At 41.6% G+C, this 23457-nt stretch overlaps 1 protein-coding gene across 7 annotated transcripts in view; it reads left to right on the top strand.

Moving 5' to 3' along the window:
- dlg3 (discs, large homolog 3 (Drosophila)) overlaps window positions 1-23457 on the top strand; it is a 73478-nt gene that overhangs the window by 24658 nt on the left and 25363 nt on the right. For 5 of the 7 annotated variants that reach the window (XM_035650048.2, XM_035650043.2, XM_035650044.2 and 2 more), the window contains 7 exons: window positions 16861-16914; window positions 17411-17461; window positions 18750-18874; window positions 19197-19366; window positions 19617-19753; window positions 21116-21260; window positions 22816-22978. In XM_035650048.2, the coding sequence (XP_035505941.2) occupies window positions 16861-16914; window positions 17411-17461; window positions 18750-18874; window positions 19197-19366; window positions 19617-19753; window positions 21116-21260; window positions 22816-22978 (845 nt within the window). The remainder of the gene's footprint in view (window positions 1-16860; window positions 16915-17410; window positions 17462-18749; window positions 18875-19196; window positions 19367-19616; window positions 19754-21115; window positions 21261-22815; window positions 22979-23457) is intronic. The other 2 variants (XM_035650046.2, XM_035650049.2) reach the window with 1 other exon arrangement.

Raw genomic sequence — 23457 nt, 5'->3', positions numbered from 1 at the left:
ACGGAATGTGTGTGTGTGTGTGTGTGTGTGTGTGTGTGTGTGTGTGTGTGTGTGTGTGTGTGTGTGTGTGTGTGTGTGTGTGTGTGTGTGTGTGTGTGTGTGTGTGTGTGTGTGTGTGTGTGTGTGTGTGTGTGTGTGTGTGTGTGTGTGTGTGTGTCCAATCAATATCAGCGAAGAGCTAGTTCCCTATGTCTTCTCACTCCTCTTCATTTTTGTGGGGGAGTGTAGGCACTTTCAACAGTGCTTGTGCTTTTATTACTTTTATTCAGCCACTATATCAGCTGTTATTTTTGTAATACTTTACAACAAGGTACACAAAACGCTGAGCAGTCTGTATCAAAGAAAGGAGGAGGAGGAGCTTGCTGCTCCAAGATGGATATGAATAACTAAAAATTAGGTTCTACATCTTTTTAAATAATTAAAATTGCCTCAAAACAGAGTGGTACAGTAGATATTTAGCATATTTATTAAGTCTTTATTATAATAATGTATAATTATTCCCTGTTTTAATGCATCTTATCATATATTCTTCAATAACCTTCCTGTCCTCACGGGTGAAATGGCGAAATCAAGTTTTACTACTTTGTGCTGTGTATATATTATTTGAATATCATTGTCATTATGTCATGATCAAGTTTGCCACAGATTTTATTCTATGAACCCATAGGGCTATTGAATGAAGACCTCTAAGAAAAATGCCGTCAAATTCTGATTGCAATTTCCCAAGTTATGGTCAATCAAAATATTTTAACGAAAATTTGTTCTGGGACCTTGACTTTTGACCTTTAAAGGTCAAATATGGTGCATGACCTCAGAATTAGAACCAGTTTTGATGTGTATGGTGAAGTGGTTTATAGGCCACCTTTACAGCAAATGCATTTTTTTAATAGAAAGGTAAAATGTGATGAAATTCGTGAACTTTGACCTCATTTCTCTGCAAGAAGATGACATCATGGGTCAGAACGGTTGAGACACATCTGTAAGGCCTTTCACTAGGCTTCCCAACGCCACTGGTCCCAAAATGTTTCCTTGCAGACAATATCCATATCAACTTGTATTCCAAGCTTCATAAAGATCCGTCCACCCGTTCCCGAGTTATGGTCTAGTATTGTAGATATCGACTCACGTGGAAACACAAACACACAGACACAACAATACTTCACTCACCATATGCAATGGCTACTCATATACATTTATTTACTGGAAAACAAGTTGTTTTAAAAAGCCCGTTTTACACAGCTTGTTCAAGGCATCTTTATTCTGCCTCGCCATTTTGTATAAAGAATATGAACATTGATTGGGTGGTCACATTGTTGTTTCGCAGCTGTAATGGTGGGACAGACGTCGTCACAATGGGACAGCAATGCTAGTGGTCTTCTTAATGGCAACACAACAGTATCTCAGTATAAAAAGGGATGTATAGTTATATACATGTATAGTTTATATACAGGACCGTGACCATCGGGAGCAGGTCCTCTTCCACAGAGGCCATCGCGTTGCACCGCCATGTTTCTACAGTAGCCCATAATGGACGAACCGAACACCGGCTCTTTCACAGTTTAATTTTTCATTGAAGGCCACCGCCTTGCACCGCCCCTGAGAGAAGGGAGGGCGAGGCGAATGGTTTTCAGTTGATTGCCAATATGCAACTTCACCGTTAACTTTTGCTTTATTAGAAATTACACATTTGTTCCTCATTCATTAATTTATTGGTAACGACAAAAGAACTTTTTGCCCTTTCACACACTATTTTTGTTTTATTCTGTTCATTATGATTTCTAATCAATGACTGGTATTGACATTTTTCAGCTTTTCAGTGTGTGTGTGTGTTTGCGTGCGAGTGGGACATTTGACAAATCAGTACATTTCTTACCATGTGTAGCTGCTTTGAGTGCCATCTCTGTCTAATGCATTTTCCAAGCTGCCCTTCAGCCATTTGGTCTGGCCTGTCTTTTTTTTAGTGTGTGTGTGTGCATGAGTGTGCGTTGTTTGTCAGTGTTCATCCTTTCTGTCTTCCTCTGCACTTCTTCTCCTCCTCCGCTCTTTCTTTTTTCATACATAGTATGCATCAAAGGCCTCGTTTTCAGGTGTAGAGTAGAATTTGGAAAGGACGTAGCAGCAGTAGCAGCAGCAGCAGCAGCAGCAGCAGCTACCGACTCCAGACCTGTGCATCAGTATGATTAGTATACTGTGATATTATATGCACAAACAGTTCTTAAAAGTAGTTGATTTAACTTAAACAACTTTAAATTGTATATATTATGGACATTTTAAAGCTAAATTTTATCTAATTCTTAACCAAGCAACCTTACTAGAAATCACATCACATACATCATTCTTTATATCAGCCTCAGTTTTCTAATGAAACCAGATCTTATGTTTAAAAATGTGGACCATCATCCTGTTACAATAACGTACATACATAACATGAGTTTTTGCTTGACATACAGTATCTTAAACATGGAGTTTGCAGTGTAAAAGAGTTAATACATTTTTTTTAACTATTAAGTAAAAACAACTAGAGACATGCTTGCAAGTCTTATGTTATCTTAACCAACAGGAATATGGCAGCCAGTATAGACATACAGTATATTGTGACAGCATATGTCTGGCTCACTTGGACTTCCTGTCCCCACCCCCCACTAAGCTGACAAGATGAGAGAAACTGCGAACATTATCCAGACATATGTCTCCTGTGTGTCCACAGGACAACAGATGATCTTTCAACACATCCCTCTGTTTATTATCTGTCATTATTTTCTATTAGTGAAAATCAACTCCCATCTACCCACTGAGTTTGCAAAGGCAGAAACACACATCTCAATCTCAGAGGCAGAGAGAGAGAGAGAGCATGCCCTTTGTCATGGATATGAACAATACAAGCAATCCCATCTTAATATCATACATCCTATTACACTGTTGATGGTACATCTCTGCCTTGAAATTGCTGTTACGGTTTTATTGCTGTTTGTTTTCCTCTGCGTGTCTTTGCATTTGAGTTGATGTAGCACAACCTTTCGCGGTACAAGTCCAACCCCAATGGTCTTTACTGTAGTTAAAGGGGCAGTTAGCCATTTTGGAGAAAGCTTGTTTCTCACTTTGTTGTTGTTCATGATTTGACTGCACTGGGCGGGGCTCAAACCCGCTCCGAAAAAAGGGACTTTCTTTTTTCCGGCGCACAAACATAACTGACAGCTAGCGGACCACGATGAAGTATTCACAGATTTTTACAAAAAGTGTATTGGATTGAAATCGCTTACTGCCCCTTTAGGTGAGATTCTTACTGGTCGTAAACAATGGGGCAGTACGGACATGGTGTGTGTGTGTGTGTGTGTGTGTGTGTGTGTGTGTGTGTGTGTGTGTGTGTGTGTGTGTGTGTGTGTGTGTGTGTGTGTGTGTGTGTGTGTGTGTGTGTGTGTGTGTGTGTGTGTGTGTGTGTGTGTGTGTGTGTGTGTGTGTGTGTGTGTGTGTGTGTTTGTGTGTGTGTGTGTGTGTGTGTGTGAGATACAATTTCTGAATAGATGTTGAGCTTGAGTTTATGGTTTGCTGCCGTTTTACCAGTAGTTTGGCAAAAAGCAATAACTTGTTTTCTTTATGTTTTGATGCCGGATGTTGTGATTATCTCAGCTTGCAGTCAAAGACCTTTTGGTTGATTGCCTTGACATTAACACCATACATTACTGCTGCATAGGAAAGCTGATTAAGTTATCATCCACCCATCATTAAAACTATGATATTCAAGTGCAAGTTCATGTCGGATGTTTAAACAGAGTTTGTGGTAAATACCTAAGTGAAAATCTTAGAGATTGTAAAATTAGATTTGAGATTATATCTCTTTCTGAGATTATTTTATTGAATCAAGTGAATAACCTGTTAAATAAATGCTATATGCCTAAATCACTGTTTTTAGGGGAAAGAATTACATCTTTGGCTGATTAAAAAGACTTGAAGAAGCCATCAGCCAATGGGTAGACGTCAAATCAAGGCCAGTGGGATTTATAGGTTGTGTCTGTTTTAAAAAGGTTCAAACTATGTCACACATTGCACCCAAAAAATACAGTATAACACAAACTATCATATGAGTCATTTGCAGATTTGTTAGACCGGTTTTGCACCGATTGTAATTATTGGAAAAAAAATAAGTCTTTATTTTATTCTTTTATAAACTTGTCTTTGTTTCATTGTCAATTGCATAGACAACTTGCATTTGGGACCTATTTCATTCCCAAAACTTGATACTTAAAAGCACCAGATTATACTGTACTATATGCATATTTATTTATACTTACTACTATGTTACCACATATTTGATAGAATCACATCTCTCCCTTCTCTTCCCCTGCTGTGAAACATTAACTTGCCAGATGAATTGGACTAATGGGACTATTTTTCTATCATGAACTGCGGTGTAGAAGTTCAGCTATTGTCTTTCAACACAGGTGGAGTTGCCTTTGAGCCGAAGACCCACAAGCTGAGGCATGTGAGGAAAGAACAAAGGCGACGTTGGTGTTTAACTGTGCTTTACATGCCAGCTGGAAATAAATCCGAACACATTATTATGAAATGCCAGTGTCATGTCTGCTTTGGCACGACTTTCCTGGCGGAGACTTTTAAAGCAGCGACAGATGCCTTTTATTTCACACTGCACAACATCAGACTCTGATCTTTCCCCATGATCACACAGATGAAGGGTGAATTCCAGTGAACCTTCTGCATTAACATTGAACGACCTGAGCATCCATATGGCAAAGATGTTGATTTGGTGAGAAAACACAGGCTCAGTGTGCACCGTTCTACATTGACATTCCACTTTTAAAATGTATGAGCTGATACCAAAGATAGGAGTATGATTTAAAAAATAAGTACAATGCATGCTGCACAAAATCATTGTAATACTTATTATTTGCTTTGTGCTTTTTTTGTGGAAAAAGAACCTGCTTCTTGGATTGTGTTGAATGGCAATGGAGAATGTCAGGGAGGAAAATTGAATGCCCCAAGCAAACAGGGTTCCTGTTTGGAAAAAAAGATAATGGTTTTGGTTAGGTGTCTATCCCGGACTTAAACCAAGTGTTGCCCAAACAATGTTAAAGGATTAGTCCAACATTTTAGTGCTACTTGTTTGAGTACTGAAGCTCACCTGTGACGCTCTGTTGAAGATTATGTAAGCACTGCTACTGTGGGTGTTAGTTAACTATACCTGATCATGCAAACACATTTTTGACTTATTTCATGAATAGTTTTATCATTTTGAGAATATAACGCAGCACAACATTAAGTCATATTAGACGATACCATGGTTGTTGTATGTTGTAATCAGTGTTGCATGGAACAATAGTAAATAAACAAATAGTTTTAAATGATTTGACAAGCATATGGCAGCATTTGAAACATCAATTCTGAGAAAAAGTTGCAAGCAGAGTTCAGCTCATCTGGCAATAGGCTATGAAAGCGTGGCTTTCATTTCCAACAACACAAGGTCCAAGTTTAACATGCTGGCTTTTATAATGGGTCTTTGCAAATGCATCATAAATAAAGAAACTATTCAAAGAATGAATGATGAATAACAGGATATTTTTCTGCCTTTTCATTTTTTTACTTGTTACGCTACCTTGGCAGAAAAAATAAGCAAGTTAATTATCTCTCAAAAGCAGATACTGGCAACTTTAAAGGTGGAATGTTTTCCTGTGTGACTCAATGCATGAATTGATCTTGTGAATTAACCTGTGCAAGTGCCAATATGAGAACTTAGAGCAATCCATTTGTTTTAATTGGCTCTCTTGAATGAAATTTGCTTCAGTGATGATTGGATCTTCAAGTTGACACCACAAATACCTGTATGTTGAGCAAAAAGACCGGAATAATGTCCAGAGGTAAAAGACAGCCAGGTAAAGCTAGAGCGGAGGGCGCCACTTCCTACATGCGCTGGAAGCGGTTAACCAATCACAACGAAGTGGGCCAGCTGGCCAATCAGAGCAGACTGGGCTATATCGTGAGGGGAGCCTTAAAGAGACGGGAGGTAAAACCAGGTGTTTCAAACCGAGGCTGGAAAGAGGAGCTGTAGGAATGGACAGTCTGAGGAGACTGATGTATTTTCTGAACATTAGAGCATGTAAACCTTTTCAAATAATAACCAAAATAAAAATAATGTTTTTTTGTTATCTTGATAAAGGAAAAATAATCCAGCTGGCATGATATTTTCTTGCTCTTTGATGGGTATCATACCAATCGCAATATGTCCTCTGTTGACAATGTCGAGGATGTCAGCACCACCGACCCCTCCCCCGATGTGAACCAGCGAGTGTCTTTTCAGTTGTGTCAGTTTGTGCTGTGATGATGCAAGAGAGGAGGGGATTCAACGGAAGGAGAGGGGCAGAGATGGAGAGACTGGAAGGCAGCGGGGAGGGGTGAAGAAATGAGGTGTCGCATAAAGAAAGGGATGAAAGGGGTAGAAGCCGGCGATGAAGAGAGGAAAGGGAAGGGAAAGGAGGGGGGGGGGGCTGTGCTCAGACACAGCCCTGTGTGTTGCCATGGTGCAGGCTCAGTCAGAGCTGCACAGTAGCTTTGCTGCTCAGCTAATTACTCAACGGTGATACGCAGGCAGCCGGAGCCTTCAGGATCTCCAGGAGTTTCTTTGACGGCCGCACTGACCCACCAAGTCCAAATACAGGGAAACATTTATTGTATATGAAAAATGCACCTATAATAAGAGGGAACACAGAGTAAATTGCAATGCAGAAATGCGCTGTAGGTATGTGTTGAACGGCACTATTGAGCACCGTAGTGGGGCACTGCTGTGTCAGCCATGCCACTTGAGTAATATAAAGAGCTCTTCCAGTGCAGAGCTTCATTGTCCGTCGACTGCTGCTGCTGCTTACTGAGAGCCTGCAGATCCTGATCAGCCTGCTTATAAAACCCAATATGGGCCATTGTGGATTAATTTTCACCATTAAAATTTCCAATTATGTAATCAGCCAAATCCAAGCTCTGCATATGCTCGCTAGAATATCTCAGCGGGCAGGAATGAGGGAGGAGGGGTGGGAGGGGGTCTGAACGAGAGGAATGATTCAACAACAGTCCGTGCACCGAGAATTCAAACAAATTAGTGCTTTTGTTTGTTCAGTGTGCTAAATATAAATATGGCCTTTTATTAACACTGTAATATTGTCTAGTGTACCCAGGTCTGAATGCATCATTTGATTTGGCTATGATTTTCTGATGAAACACTGAATCTCTTTGTGGAGCACAAATCCTCAGCGAAACTTAATCACTATTTTATTTTTTTTACTTTTAATTTAATTTAAGTAAAGAACAGTTTGATGTGTCAATAATTTTTTTGTAGTTCATGTTTTGTCAGTGAGCTGCTATACTGCTTCAACTAAGGATTTTTTTTTTATAATTGTATTACTTGTTTTGTCTACAAAATCTCTGAAAAGTTGGCAAAGATGCCCGTCACAGATTTCAAATTGCTGCTTTTGTCCAACCAACAGTCCAAAAACAAAGGACATATATATTGTATGAGATCTATACCACCTTCATGCCTCGCTGAACTTGAATTTACAAGCAGAAGACAGTGAGTGGAGATTGAAACAGCTGAATAACAATGAGAGTGGTATCAATCCTCATATTAAACTTTATTGCAAGAATTCATATATTCATCACAGGTTACAGTTTTAAAGGTTTGTGCGTCTTCAGATCAGTGCTTGTGTCTCTTTGGCAAGTACGATGGCTGCTCCGATCTCAGCTGAGACGCGTTATTCAAGGGACAGTGTGCCCGAACACGACCCGAGGTGGGCAGAGAAGACGGGCTACACTGGACCCTCGACCAGAGGCAGATTAATTTGGTAATCGCCAAATTAATCTGCTACAAACATGCTACAAACGTTTAAAATTAGGCCTGTTTTTCCCTCTGCTGCTACAAATTTTCATAACTCTCGCAGGGAAATCAGAGGCACGGCCCCTTGATTTTGTTGCCTCGCCCCTTTGTGCTACTTAATGTAATTCTTCATCACTTTCAACACCTACACTTATTGTGAGCCAACATTCAAGCAAAGGGTAGTGAATGGAGATGTGTGAATGTGTGGGCATTCCTGAGTGGAGCTTATAGAACAGCATGAAACCTCAACCATGACCGGAGGATCTGTGTCTTGCTTTATGTAGAGACAGGCCCCAGTCCCCTGGGAGGTAGGGACGAATGGTTTTCATTGTGAAACCGGGTCAAAGTTGTTGCCTTGTTATTTTCACTACATTATTTTTTACAGTGGATCTCTAAGTAGTCTGTATTTGATCTCTAGTTTTATCACTGTCTCATGATTTTGATTTGTGAACCAGCATCAGCTGAAGAGCTGGAGTTTCCATTTACGCAAGTCCAAATCACTAAAGTCATGTTTAAGGAAAATCGTGTGGGATCATTATCATGCGCCCGGGTGCAGGGGGGTGGGGTGTTTGCAACATCACTGGATCCGTGAAGCAGAATTACAGTCCAATGTTCCCGATTAAAAGAAAAGAAAAAGTCTGAAATTGGAATGATCTGATTGCAGCTCATGAACGGGGGAAAATGAGAAATGAACGGGGGAAAATGAAGATGGGGGAAAAAAAGAATGAGAGCAGATTGCTCTCGCTGAAAAAGAGCAGAGCATTGTCGACTATCAGGTGAGTTTTCTGCTTGTAAAGAGCTTGAGATTGCTAATTTTAATGTGGATTTCTTTTGGCTTCAGTGAGAACATTTCCTGAGAGTTCCTGTGATCAATTAGTTTGGGATGTAAGGAGAGACTGAGGAACAGTTTGACACAAGGAAATCCACTCATTTGCTTTCTGTCTAAGAGTTAGTTGAGACTGATACAACTCTCATCTCTGTCTTTTAAATACTACTCTCGTTGGCCTGGAAACTGCTTTCAGCCCAGAACCAAAAACAGCCTTCTCATAAAATGGCAAATAAACGTTGGTTTCTGTGTAGAGTAAACAAATAAAAATATTCTAATGAGTCAGAGCCAGATAACTCTTCCCCCTGTTTCCATTTCCATCTATGCTCAGCTAGTCTGCTGCGTGGTTATGGTCTGTTCATCTAACTCTCCAAAGCAAATAAGCTGATTTCCCACTATGTAAAACTACCGATTTGATATATTAATGTTTGCGTTATGTGTACAGGCTGAACATTTCATATTCCATAGATGTTAAGAAATATGACTTCTGTTTTAAATCTGTTTTTTTTTAATCAGTACTGATGTATTCAAGTCAAGCCAGTTTTATTTTTATTGCCAAAAACACAAAAGATTCAGAGAGCTTTACAACCCTGAACACTATGTACTACCACCAAACCCTTAGGCCCTCTAGGTTATCTAGGGTAACTGCTGTTACCTGTTGGTACAGTGAAATGTCTCACCTTATCATGTCAAAATAAGACTGTTACCTCAGCAACATCATCAGCATCTTCAAATCGTCACAGGGACAAAACTGCAGACTCACTCAAACTCAAATTTAAAAAAGAGATGAATTCAAATAATTAAATTTAAAGGACTCACCTGCTTCAACGCAGGTGAATTACTCTTGTTGTTCCTTGTTCACTGAGAAGACAACGTGACAGTGGTGAGGGCATCAAAATGGCAGCACTCGTATGGCATCGTGTCTGTGTGTGTGTGTGTGTGTGTGTGTGTGTGTGTGTGTGTGTGTGTGTGTGTGTGTGTGTGTGTGTGTGTGTGTGTGTGTGTGTGTGTGTGTGTGTGTGTGTGTGTGTGTGTGTGTGTGTGTGTGTGTGTGTGTGTGTGTGTGTGTGTGTGGTGTTGTGCACTGTTACCAGTAGTCGGCCAGTGCAGGATCCAAAACACCAGATAGGAACCAGCTTCGCAGCTCTCTCAGCTTAGCAACAAGGGGTAGCAACTAGTCAAGAGTTGTGAGGTAACATGCTGCACTGACCTCTGATGTAGAGTAAGTGGGGGCGGGATTGTATGAAGCATACTGATGACACTCGCCATAGCACATGTGGTAACTTTCATCATAGAGCTGTTACTTTGTGGTTGGGCCTCCTGGTGTTGGCTGTGTGGTTGTGACCAGAGACTGATGTAAATTAACAATACAGTAATTGGACATGACAATATATCACACATTATTGACGGTTTATATTTTTGCAACAATAAACCTTTGTGCCCCATTTGACTGTGGCAATGAGAGGGAGCACCTGTAAGAAACAATACTTAGACTTTGATTATCTAAAAAAAAAATCCTTCCATAGAAAGAACAGGTTTCTTTTTTCTACTGTGGTTTGAATCTGGTTGTCTTAAAATTAATATTATAGTGTTAAAATTAACTTAAGTTTTGTACCGGGATAATCCTAAAATGTTACTATTAGTACAGTAAACCGTGGCCATAGTGCTGTCTTTATAGAGTCCAATATAGCTGAAATCATTGTCACAATATTATTGAGGATTCTTTTACCTCACATAATGGAAAATGCGCACAAGATAAATGAAAAGAATTCAATTGATGGTCTAAGCTATGTGTCTAAGCTATATGTTTTACTGTGATGCATTATGTGAGAACAAACTCTCGATGCATGTAAAACAAAAATGTCAATAACTCGTGGAACCCTTTATCAGACAAGTTTGTAGAATGTAAGCATGACAAACTCATGTCATAGCTAATAGTCAAAATATTATAAAACTGTCAGAGCACAAGCTCAACACATTAATGAGGGCTGTGTTCTGTACACACACATGCACACACACTCGATTTGTCCATGTACACTACATGCATCAAGGACAGTCATGTTCAAACCTCGTCAGCTGTCAGCAGACATGTAGAAGGCCTTCTGGAGCAACACGGTCTATAATATTTGTTACACTAAGTACTTCTTCCTCTGTGGCCGCTTTTGTGAAGGTCAAACTGGCCGGCTCTCTCATTTGGAGCTGCTCAGCATGGCAGAGAGGTAAGCCAGAGCATGCTTTTGTAGTATTACATAAAGATGAGGAGGGAGCACTGCTGACAGCTGTGACGAGCTATTAATTATGGTTTCATGAATGTTCGTCTGCGGTGTGTGTGTTGGGAGGGCGGGCAACGCAGTCACAATGCTCAATCACAGCCATCAAATCAGAAAACTTTGAGCTTTAATGGGGCCGTTTTATGGGTGAACTTAATTAATTTTGTCGTAGCAGGAGAAAAGGAGCAGTTGACCTTTATTGCTACGGGGGTTTTCTTTATTATATCTCATTATTCCGCCTTTGTCCCGGGCACAAAATGCAACATTGAGTTGCGATGGTGCCTGCGAGTAAATCATCTCTCGGCCGTCATGTGTTCATCCTGTTTAGCTCCATCTGTCACTTCTGCTCTCACCTTGCTTCTCTCCTTCCCTCTCCCCTCCGGCACAGGGGCCACAGCGTGAATAAGATGTTGGGTGCATGGTAATTGAGTAGGTATTGATTGGACTGCAGCGTGGCCTACGAGAGGCCAATGAGAGCCGGAGGATCAGAGCAGCACCGCTGACTGCGCCTCTCATCCCTCATTCTGCAGGAAAACATAAACGCAGCACCACCAGGGGCGTCAGAAAATGAAGGAACATTGCCTTTTTAGATATCATAAGGACGTCGTAGCACGCCTTATTCTCCTATCTCCTACAGTATTAGCTCTTATTTTGGCAGCGAGGAAGAGCTTCCTTCAGCATTAGCTATATCGTTTGACTGACTGGGTGCCTCATCTGAGCGGGGCTGTCATATTTCACTGCGATGTCACCACTGGAGAATTAGCTGTCGTGTCGGTGTGGCTCGTCGGTAGAGGAACTGATGTGGAAATGTTTGCTAAGGAGAAGGGGGGTTATTGCCCTGTCAGCATGCCGTCACTGTGCACATGCTGCACCCTCTTGTTCCTCCCCTCTGCTCTACCTGCCAGGAAGACCAGGTTTTGAAAACACAAAAATAGCGATGGTGACTGTTGAAGAAGAGTACAGCAGGCTTAACCTTCCTCACTGGTCTTGTTCTTCTTTCCTAGTCGTGATACTAATGTCATCAGTCGGAGAGCATAGGCACGTCACACAGGATATACCACAGCATTTTTTAAATTAGATTTAGTTTTCGGATGATGTTTAGTTTATTGTTTTGTTTGCAGCACATGTTTTTTGCCATTCGTTTACCCCATTACATTACTCCATTTAACCCCATTACATAAACATACATTATTTATATCAATTACAGAAGGTTTCCCATTTTGGGAAAACACGCTAATGTGTCTTCTTGCCAGGATTTAGACGAGATTATTGATGGTATGTGTGGTAAACTAACCCTAGAAGCCAGTTAACTTAGCTCAAAGAAGCACGTGGGAAACAGGAAGCATGGCTTGTCCAAAAGTGGCCGAAACAAAATCCCTCGTGAACACACAACATTGTTGTTTCTACACGTTTGGCTTTTTAGGGATTAAGGAGTACACAGAGGTAATCGGTGACTCTAGTGGTGTGTGTGTGTGTTTGTGTGCGTGTGCGTGTGCTTGCGCGTGTGTGTGATATGCTGAAGACAGTCATCCTACCCTATGGCCAGACACAGAGCTGCATTAACTGCAGTTGAGAGCCCTGAGAGGTGAAGCAGGGGGGAGGTGGCTAAGCAGGACAGCCGGCCAATGCCGTACGAGTACCGGTTACCATGGGAACACATTGATTATTTAACAATTTGGATGGAGCCCGTGCCTTGCCACTTGCCAAGGTTCAGTGGGAGTCTTTGTAGCGTTACTGTCCTGGGGGTCTGCAGCCAAGCGCGCGTTGTGTGGTGTAATGCCAAGGGGGTTATGATACACACGAACCGTGATGCTGAGGGACAAGAGACAGAGACACAATCTCAGCTGACAGACGAGCATGATGATAGATTGATGAATAGGAAACAATCGAGAGCAGATGGGTGAATAAGACGAGGCAGCGAGAGAAAGAAAGGACTGTGGCGAATGAGTTCTCATCACTCCTGGTGGTCAGCAGGGACTTGTTGTAATGATCCCATGCTGGGGAAGCAGTCTGGACTCATTGTCATTGTTTGTACAGGAGGTCTTTGTGTCCAGTATGCTCACTTGCTTCCATTTCTCAGCCTTTGGTCCATATAAGCTACAGTACATCTGCAATCAAACAACGACTGTTAATGAGTAAATTTATGAATCAAAAGAACATTAAGGGCAATCATGTCCACATTTAGTCCCTTTTTTTTTTTACCTGCCCTATTTAAACCTGGCATTATCATGCAACCTGTATTAACACGTGTTAACACATGGTTATACATGCCAGGATATATCTTGTGCTCAGAATATGACTGGATCAGCTGGATGGCATTGTGCTCGGATCTCAACCAGGTGTGAATACAATCTATAAAGCGTGACCACATTATTAAGGGGGAAAAAAGCTACCCAGCAACCTGTGAAAGGTCACCTTACTAGTCACTCCACCAGCAACAGCAGCAGCAGCTTACACAAACCTGGCAAAAGCTTCAAGTAGTAGCAATAGTAGCTACGACTGTCTGTGACCTGGTACGTGTCAAATTTGTCCACCAATTCTGACCAACTCACTTGCATACTGTGATCTAATCACAGGCCGAGTCAAGAAAATAGTGATGCTTATAATGAAGTGTGAATGCAGAATGCCTGGAGATTGGATGACATTATCCAGATAATAAATCTAGAAAGATCACATTGTAATACCAGGTGTAAATTATGCCACCATAACTTGTGTTGTTTTACTGTCCTTTCAATGAGGAGGCATACAATTTAAATGTAGTGCCATGTTGCCATCTGAGGCCTTTGGTTGCTCTAGGATTTTTGCAAAGTCAATTCTCAGAGTAGTCAATTAGAAAATCAGTAGTCAAGTGTAAAATGTTCACTTTTCTAACTATATTGTGATTCAGACTCAGGCCTACAGTACCACATCTGCAACTTTTGCTGCTTCACCGATTGAATTACATCCAGTTCCCTGACCCACATTCACCTGCGACTCACTGACAGACATTCCCAACAACCCCTCCTGGACTGACATCAATCTATAAGAGACTGCTTTTGTCTTCACCACACAGCTCGACTGTGATCCTCAACCTGCCTCCCACTGTAGGAAAATCCAGATACTGTTACTTGGCATTTGTCCTCTGCTCGTCCTCTGTGGGCCCATTACAACCCTGACAGACGCAACTGACGCCATGTGTCATAAAACATCAGTGGCGGTCAGATCTCTCGCTCTTTAATCACCTGTCTTTTCTCTGACAGTGAAGAATACACCAACAGTCGCAAGGAAGGAGGGGTAATCCAATCTAATCCGAGTTACCGCAACAGATTGCAAAAGGTTTAACAAACTCATGTTGAGAATATTCATGCTGGGATTATTTTCCATTGTTCCTTTTTGTTTGCTTGTTATGTGAGATTCAGATGGAGGGATTACGCAGCAATCCCGGGCCAGGTTAATGCTGCTGTTTTCTACGACTGGTGGATTTACTGTGTTTCAGATGGACTTGGAGCTTCAGTGATCGGTCCACTATGATACTTACTATGAGCACTGCAGGCATTATATTGTAACAGGTGTTTTCACATGTGGTCTCAGTAGTTGATTCAGTGCGCCTGACACCGAGGGACAGTAGTAGCCGATGTATTCCCCTGTGTGGCCCCCAGGCTCTTTTTCATCTCTTCTTTCTGCATTGGCTTTGGTTTCTGGGTTTTCATTTACATTTGACTGTGAATTACATGGCTGTCGTGGACTTGAGGATACAGATGCTTATCTTACTACCGAACCCTCTCCTGGATTTTGGGTGTATGTTATGACGGGGTGAAAAAGTGCAATGCATGAATGAGAATTGTGCCAACACACGCACAGACATGAGCATCTGTTAGTCCATATGCAGATTAGAAAGAAGGCCGGATTGTGCTGACTGTGCGGGAGGGTCGGGGTTGTTCCCAGCCACAGCTGTCCAGAGTCATAGCGCATCACCGCCGAGCGGAGCAGGTCAAATTCTACAGCTCTGGTTTATCTGGAGAGAGACCTTCATTGCCAGGGAACTCGCTTCAGTGCCAAGTGTGGAGAATGAAATGAGACCTGAACGACTTGTGAGGTTTTGATCAAATGATCAGATGTATAAGTTCTACTGTCTCGTGGATGCAGAAGTATTGCGGCCTCGTGCAGCTTGACTGAAAAACCTTAAACAGTGGATTTTGAATACTTCTCATATTGAATAACAGTATGTGCAATGAGTAGAAAACATAACGTGTAGTGCACAGAGCAGATTAGTAGTCATTTCTGGTGACATGATATGTTATGGCATTTACACTGCGATGTCTGTCCCTTGAATATACAGTCACGTGAGCAATATAAACAGCGAGTGATTTTCCCCTTAGTTTTGCACCTGAGGAAGTATAACGTCCCAGAGCAGCACTGTCAGCACCCCCTCACCCACACAGCTCAGTCAAATCAATAAAAAAGTAGACAGCCAGTTTGCTGTATACAAGAGGAGCGTCAACCTGCTCCTACACCTTTCAGTGCGTCTCCACCTTCACACGTTCTACTCAGGGCAACTTTCCTCTGTGGTCTCAGCTTGTAGCTTCTCTTCAGGCCTGACACGGCAGAAGAAACACCAGGTGGCACAATAGAGCTGAGCTGAAAAGTTAAACCATGGACACTTGTTTTGGTTCAACTGGGTTTTAAAGGCTGCTACTGATAATATGCATCAATATTGCCAATAGTTGATCTGCAGTTTACATATTACCTTTTGGATGTGCTCAAAGAAAATGAAAACCTGATGAGTATTGTCAATTTTTCCAAGAAAATAGTATATAGGTCTCAGAGGGGAGGATTAAAAATTATATTTACCATCTCGGATCAAGAAAACGCTGTATTGAAATATATATTTGTGTGTTGTTTGTTGACTAACTATTAGATGGCAGAAGACACATAAATACATCATCATCAAAATGTGAATGGTGTGAATGAGTCAGTCTTACAGTGTAAGTCTTCACACGTCTTGATTTTTTTTCACACAAACCCAAATACATGATAAAAAGTATAAGAGTAAATGCTCACAATTTTTAGGAGATGTTAACAACAAATATTGGCTTTTTTCCATTAATAAATAACAATTGTTTACTGTTCATTTTATTCATAAAGTGACCAAGTAACATGCAAAATTTAAGAAAACAGTGAAAAATTCCCAGAACTGTAAAATGTTTAACCAACAGTACATACAGCAAAGGTATTCAAATAACTATGATAATAATAATAATCTGAAAAAATATATGATTTATAAATGTCTTTGAAAAAATAATTGATTATCAAAATCATTGTTAGTAATTATATCATAATAATTATAACAGTGATTATAATAATTCTGTTAGACATCTAATCGATTAATCAGCTACTTTCCCTAACGATAAACATCATGCACTATTTTTTATTATTCAACAAAATCTAAAAGATTAGTGTCCTGTTACAGTATTGACTGAATGGTTATCAAACAAAAAGCTCTTGCATTCTGAATGTGATGCTACATTGGGGTTATTTCTGTGTGTGAGGTGGAAGTGAAAAAAAGGAGCTGATGTGGAAGAGACACACTGTCCCAGCAGCTGGAGCCAGAGCCAGCTTTGTTTTACGAGGTGACCGCAGAACGTCTGGCTGAGGCGGTTAATGAAGCAGCGTCTCTCTGCCCCAGCCCTCATTCTCAGTCCTCACACCTTTCCACCGCCCCACAGCCTCAGCCCCAAAGAGGCTCGTGGCGTTCGTTCACTTTGCTCCCAAGTGGCAGTGTGTGTGTGTGTGTGTGTGTGTGTGTGTGTGTGCGCGGCGCATGTGTGTGTGTGTGTGTGTGTGTGGTGCATTACGTCTGTGTGCTGCCAGCCTCACACACTGAGATAATGTGTATGTGTTCATATTCACAGGCCAACCCTCCCCCCATCATCGTCAATGCAGACTCACTAGATGCAGGCCCTTATGTAAGTATCTGTTTCCCTCTCTCTCTCTCTGTACAGTATATATGACTCTCATTCACTCTCCCGCTGTATCGGAGCATGAGCTTGTTTACGTGTGTGGATGAAAAGGCATCTTCCTGGAAGCAACATTGTCTTCGCCATGTGGACCAACATCCATTCTCCCACTGACCCTGAGCCCGTTTGTTGGGAATGCGCACGTTTTTGTGCAAATGCATTCTAAGATAGAACAAACTTTACATTACAAAAAAAATTCATGGTGATATTTTTAGTTAGTAAAACAATGTGGTGAATGTATCTTGTGTTTATTTTGTCAATAATCCTATTCTCCAGGGTTCTCTGTATTCAGTTTGTACGTAGGGCTATTGTGTGTCATATGGTGTGGGATTTATCTGAAGATTTTGCATGCTTCTCTTTTTTGCTCACTATGTTTTCAGAAAAGAAAAGGCATAATTTAGGCTCAGTGATGTAACTAACCATGATGTGTTTTTTATTTTGGCAGGTAAATGGCAGTGATGGGATGTATAAATATGAAGAAATCATTTTAGAGAGGGTGAGTTACTCATTGCATCTTTTTTCCATAATTTACATATTCCTCCTTAATGTATTTTCTGCATGATGGATGGATTTCTTACCACTAGGTGGTGGTAAGCTACATCAGTTTTCACCCATGGAGCCTAAAGAACATGAAAAATATAAATCCATATGATAAAATCTGAAAATTAAACATCACACTGTTTGTTGGTGAAGTTATAGCTGTTGCATCACTGCAGTAAGACATAAATTGTCGTTGTGTGTTCTCATGTGAGTATGAGCACAGAATCACACCAATGAGGCGTCGTCGCTTTTTACATAATCCTGATGCACATGTCATCAGCAGACACCGAGAAATGTAAAGTGCTTTCCTGTTCAATTGTTCAGCAGGCACCACTACACTTGTCAGCTGTGTTTCAGCTTGTAGTGGCAAAGCTTTATGTTTCTTCTCTCATTATTCCACCCACATATGGATGCACCTCCAACCCTGCGATAGATGCACACCATCTTTCTGGCCCTCAAACTCTAAGTGGCATCTCTGCATGCGGAGGGCTTGAATAAACTAGGCAAAGTCACACTTTAAAAGGTCTGTGGGTGTGTAACATTTGGCGGTAAGGCCCAGTGTACTCCTCTCGGCTCCGGAGCAGCACACTGGGAGGCCTCAGCCTCCCTCTGTCCTAATCTGTTGCGACTGTAGCTCATTAATTATAGAAAACAATAAAGTGAAGTCTTTTCTCAGCTGTCTTGTTTGCTGCCTGTCTCAGTGGCCACGGCTGTCACATGCAGCAGTGTGCCTGGACCCGGTGGATCCAAATGGATCCTTGGTCATTCCAGCAACACAAACAGCAGGAGGTGGTAGTGTCCGTCTGTCTGTCCCACAGAGAGTGAGAGGCTCTGTACTATGGAATAGAAATGACGTCACTATAGATCATAAATCTACTTTTCTGTTGACACGGGGCATCTCTCAGAACCGATGCCTCTCTGTGGGTTGATGGAATAAGCATGACATTTTTAATGAAGTGCCCTCCTCTAATGCAATACGTGGCATTATCTTTTGTCACATGCAAGGACACACAAACACACACACACACACACACACACACGTCCATGAAAAAAGGACATCAGAAGTGCCTGGAAAAATCCCTGCAGCGGTCTGCATCGATCACGCGTTCCTCTACCAATACACTTAGGAGCCATGTTGTACTGACCTTGAGTCCACGTTGGGTCCATCTAAGTGTGTACATGTACAGTATGTGTTGTTGTTTTTTTGTTCCTTCCTGAAAGTGCCAATCATAACCTGTTTGCAGGGGAACTCTGGCCTGGGCTTTAGCATTGCTGGAGGAATAGACAATCCCCACATTCCGGATGATCCAGGGATCTTCATCACCAAGATTATCCCAGGAGGAGCAGCTGCTATGGACGGAAGACTGGGGTAAGTTCCCCTCCACAGCGTGTTAGCCTCATCCTGTTCTACTCTTACCAGGCTCTTCTGCACCCCTCCTGTCCTCTCTCCCTTCTCTAACTACCTTTCTCTCTTCTCCAACGCTCACTACCACTGTGTCCTGAAACATGCAAAAATTATGAAATGGAGTGTTGTTTTTTATGTGCTTTAGGGGTTTCCGATTACATTGGCCATGCTAGGGTCTCTTCCTGCCTTTGTGCTGCAAAGTAACTCCATCGCTGTTGTCTGTTTACAGACAAGCTGGCATGCAAGTGAAAGTATAATGTATACGTTAAAACTTTTCCCTCCACAGGGTAAATGACTGCGTGCTGCGTGTGAATGACGTGGATGTGTCTGAGGTGGTTCACAGCCGGGCGGTGGAGGCCCTGAAGGAGGCAGGCCCAGTGGTGCGGCTGCTGGTTCGACGGAGGCAGGCCCCACCCGAGACGATTTTGGAAGTCAACTTGCTTAAAGGGCCAAAAGGTCAGAGAAATATATACCATTTTTTGACACATTTGTAGACGTACGTTACTTTCCTGGATTAATGGGCTTTAAATTTTGGGAAAAAAAGGACTTAATGTTAAGATTTTTAGGGTGACGTTGAGTAAGAAATTCACTTTTAAGCATAGAGGAGACAGACCTAGACATTTAGATATATCTAAAAATGTATAAAACCAGAGGTTATTTTCCATACATGTATTTTTGAATCTGACTGTGTGTATCGCTCAACCAGGGCTGGGATTCAGCATTGCTGGAGGGATTGGGAACCAGCATATACCAGGAGACAACAGCATCTATATTACCAAGATCATAGAGGGAGGAGCTGCCCAAAAAGATGGACGGCTGCAGACTGGAGACCGCCTGCTAGCTGTAAGCCTGCACCTCCCTCTGACTGAGTCACGTATTGAGCGTTCAAATCAAAATGGGCTCTTTTAGGGTGTTCATTTAGTTCACTGGCTAGTTTAAAAAAAAAGAAATTGAGTAGTTAGGGCTGATTACTAATACATATTGCTGTAACTGGGCGGGTATGTGCTCTTTGTAGATAACTGACTGTTTATGGGACACGTTAAGTACACCGCATTATCTGGTTGGTTGCTCCATCATTTCTTAGCTTAGTGAGACATGCAGCACATGTCAGCATTTATGGCTTTGTGCATGATCGATAATTTATTGTCCCATGCCATGGGAGAGTAAAAAGCCCCGTCAGCTGGGTATGAAAGTGAGAAACATTGCATTAGTTTCATTTGCCTTAATGTATATCAAACAATAGGTGACTCATCACTACAGTCTTTGTCAGTCCAATTTCTATTTACAGACTTTTTACCTCACTGATCATTTTTACACTGTTGAATCACAGATGTGGTTCCAATCAAAAGTTTAAACTTTTAAACTTTTATGAAATCGGGTTAACATTTGAGAGCAAGGCAAGTAGTTTGCTTTCAGGCATCATGCTACATAGTTTCAACTTGCTGTGTACTGGATTAAACTTTCCAGTGCACCTGATCTTAGTAAAGAACAAATCAGGTCATCGTTTCTCCTTGGCAGCTAATAAAATACAAAGATCTGCTGTCATTATGGGAGTCAAACGTTAGTTCGCCACAGAGAAAAAGCTGTTACTCTCCTGAGAAATGAAAATAAAGAAAACATGTGTTGCCCTCCACCTTACATGATCAAACAGGGACAGTCTCAGTTTGAGAGCAGTTTGGTTGACCAACTGTATATCGACAACATGCAGATGACATCATTTTGCAGCACAATTAAACAGTATAGCGTGTTATCTAGTGTGGCTGTCTAATAAGAGAGTTATCAAGATCCATTTCAACACTTCACACATAGTTAACTTTACTTGTTCACTTGCACTCTTGTCTGTTATTGACAGTGCACTGAGCCAATTGCTTCAGGTTAGCCAAAGCTGATAAAATAGGAGGTCTTCAAAAACTTTTGACTGACAACATCTCACGTGTTATAACACAAGCTGTAGATATCGAGAGCATCGTTAAAACCTCTACCTACTGCTACTGACCTCTCTCAGTGCTGCACAAACACACCAACCTTTCACTCTGCTACTGAAATGCACAAAATTATTCTAATACCTCTGAGCAATGATTCATTACTGTGTTGGCTGGTGTGATGGATAGTGTGATGCGTGATGTTGTCACAGTGCAGTCAAGGCACGAGGTGTTCAGGTGGTTGTTACAGCAATTTATCCCCCTCTCTCGTCGTCGCATTCAGGTGAACAACATCGTGCTGCAGGACGTGCGTCACGAGGAGGCAGTGGCTGCACTGAAGAACACCTCTGATATGGTTTACCTCAAGGTGGCCAAGCCAGGCCCTGTGCATCTCAACGACATGTATGCCCCTCCAGACTACTCTAGCAGTACGTATCTACCTCTTCACGTTGTTTAGTCGTGCTCATAAATGCTGTTCATACACTGCCCTGGCGTGTTTTACAGTCTACATTCACAAATACATAGGCAGCAGCCCCGGAAACTACAACAGGTTTACTTATATAAAACGTCTGATGAAAGTTAAAGTGATTCTTACTGTCAAGGTCCATACGTTCTTTTTTATCTTTATCAGAGATTTTTCAGCTGGCCTGCATGAATTTTTGCGTTGGATCTCTGTTCTCTCCCCAAAACTGCAATGCCCAGACACCCACATAGTGAATGTAGTGACTTTTTGTGCACACACACAGACACAATCCCTCCCACAACAACAAGAAGCGCAGTTCTCTGCCTCCCACTGAGTGTGGACGGTTTCTCACATCCCACCTGCTCATGAGAGCCCACGATCTCGAGCTGCAGCATTTCAAATTTCCACAGAACAGTGATTTAGTATTAGACGGGGCTATTGAGGGCTTTTTGTTTGTGCTGAATGTTTGCAGTTGTCGGGGGGCTTTAAACAAGCCCTTAATGCAGCCTTAACCCTGCTCTGACAGTACAGCCTGTGGTCAGATGATCTGGATGTGAAACACTTGTTTTGGCATGCTCAGATGCCTCCAACGAGAATCTGAGAAATCAGGAGAAATCTGATCTTGCTTTTACATGCACAAGGACCTTTGTCGTAAAATGTCCCCTTGTATATGAGGATTGACAGATTTAAATCTCAGATGTAGAATACTGAGACATCTCTGTTCATACATCAGTCTGCATGCGTGAAAGTTTGTGCAAGATTGTGTAAGACATAGACCTAGAACAAGAGAACAGAGACAAGAGATGGTTATGCCAAGCCAGTTTCCTAAATCAAATTTTTCTTCTGTAAATTACAGTTTAAAATTTGGGTTTTATCTGTGTAGTTTTTGCCACCATTCCTGTTGCTCATAAAATCCTTGTTATGATTGAGCATACTTTTTGGACACACTCATACACACAGCGGTGTTCTAATAGTTTTCCTGCGCACTTAGGAACTATTACTGGTTCGGTGCTGCATTACCACATCTCAACAACTACTTTGGTAACAAACATACAAATAGACATAATAATAATATAGACATATGGCCAAAACTTAAAAGAACCAAGCTGTTACAAAATGCAATTTCCCAAAGGAAAAATCAATAAGGTGGAAAGACGGACTCTCAAATCATGCAAGCAACTCTCTGTGGCTGTGCAAAGGTGCAGCTGTGCTTTGAGCAAAATGCTTATGTATAATGTAACATCTTGGTTTTAGCATGTTATTATGCTCATTTTTTGCTAATTAGCACTATATTAAAAAAGCTAAGTGGTATGTCATTAGTTTCAAAGGTATTTGACCACAAATCATTTTTTGACCTTTGGGGATCGTCAAACCCAGTAATATTCGTCCTCTTTGGACCATGAATGTCAATTTAATGGCAACCGTTTTATTTTTCCGTCTTGATCAATCATTTTGCAGAATGATACCTCATTTTATTTTTTTGCACCTGTGTTGTAATCATTCTTTCTTTCCCCCTACTGGCCTGGCCCTCCCTCCAGCCTTCCCCACCATGGTGGACAACCACGTCAGCCATAACTACATGGGGGCAATGGAGCCTAAGCCAGTGTACCCTCCGCCCCAGGTCACCCCGTCTAGGTACTCGCCAGTTCCCCGCCACATGCTGGGGGAGGAAGACTTCACAAGGTATGTTACAGACCAGATCTTCATGAATTGTTCTCTCCCACCATACATCACACCCATACAGGCTCTATGAATGCAGATTTCACAGAATCATAGCACATAGTTTGTGTGCCACGGGAGATCAGCTAAAACGCCTTTTTGGTATTTTGCTGGTGTAGTTGCAGTTAAGGAATATGTAGAACACAATTGTTTGGGGCAAAAATTAGTTTCTAAAACATATCATTCAAATTTTCAACGTTTCTTTTTGTTTCTACCCGCATCCATTTTGACGTTATTTTCCAGGCGTTGTCATGGTTCCTTTGATGATACGTGCACATATTTGTGTTTGATGAAGCAGAACAAATCTTTAGATTAAACATTTGAACTTATCAGGGCCATGGTGGTGCGTACGACTAGCTCGATAGTGTGTGGGGCTGTGCGATGAGCGAGGCCCCTTGTCACTTCTTTTACTTGTTATGACTGAAGTTTAACCTTTGGCCTCC

The sequence above is a fragment of the Scophthalmus maximus genome, chromosome 9, assembly GCF_022379125.1.
Source record: "Scophthalmus maximus strain ysfricsl-2021 chromosome 9, ASM2237912v1, whole genome shotgun sequence".
NCBI classification, from domain to species: Eukaryota; Metazoa; Chordata; class Actinopteri; order Pleuronectiformes; family Scophthalmidae; genus Scophthalmus; species Scophthalmus maximus.
Note: the sequence above shows the minus strand (reverse complement) of the source record. Positions and strands in the feature narration are given on the sequence as shown.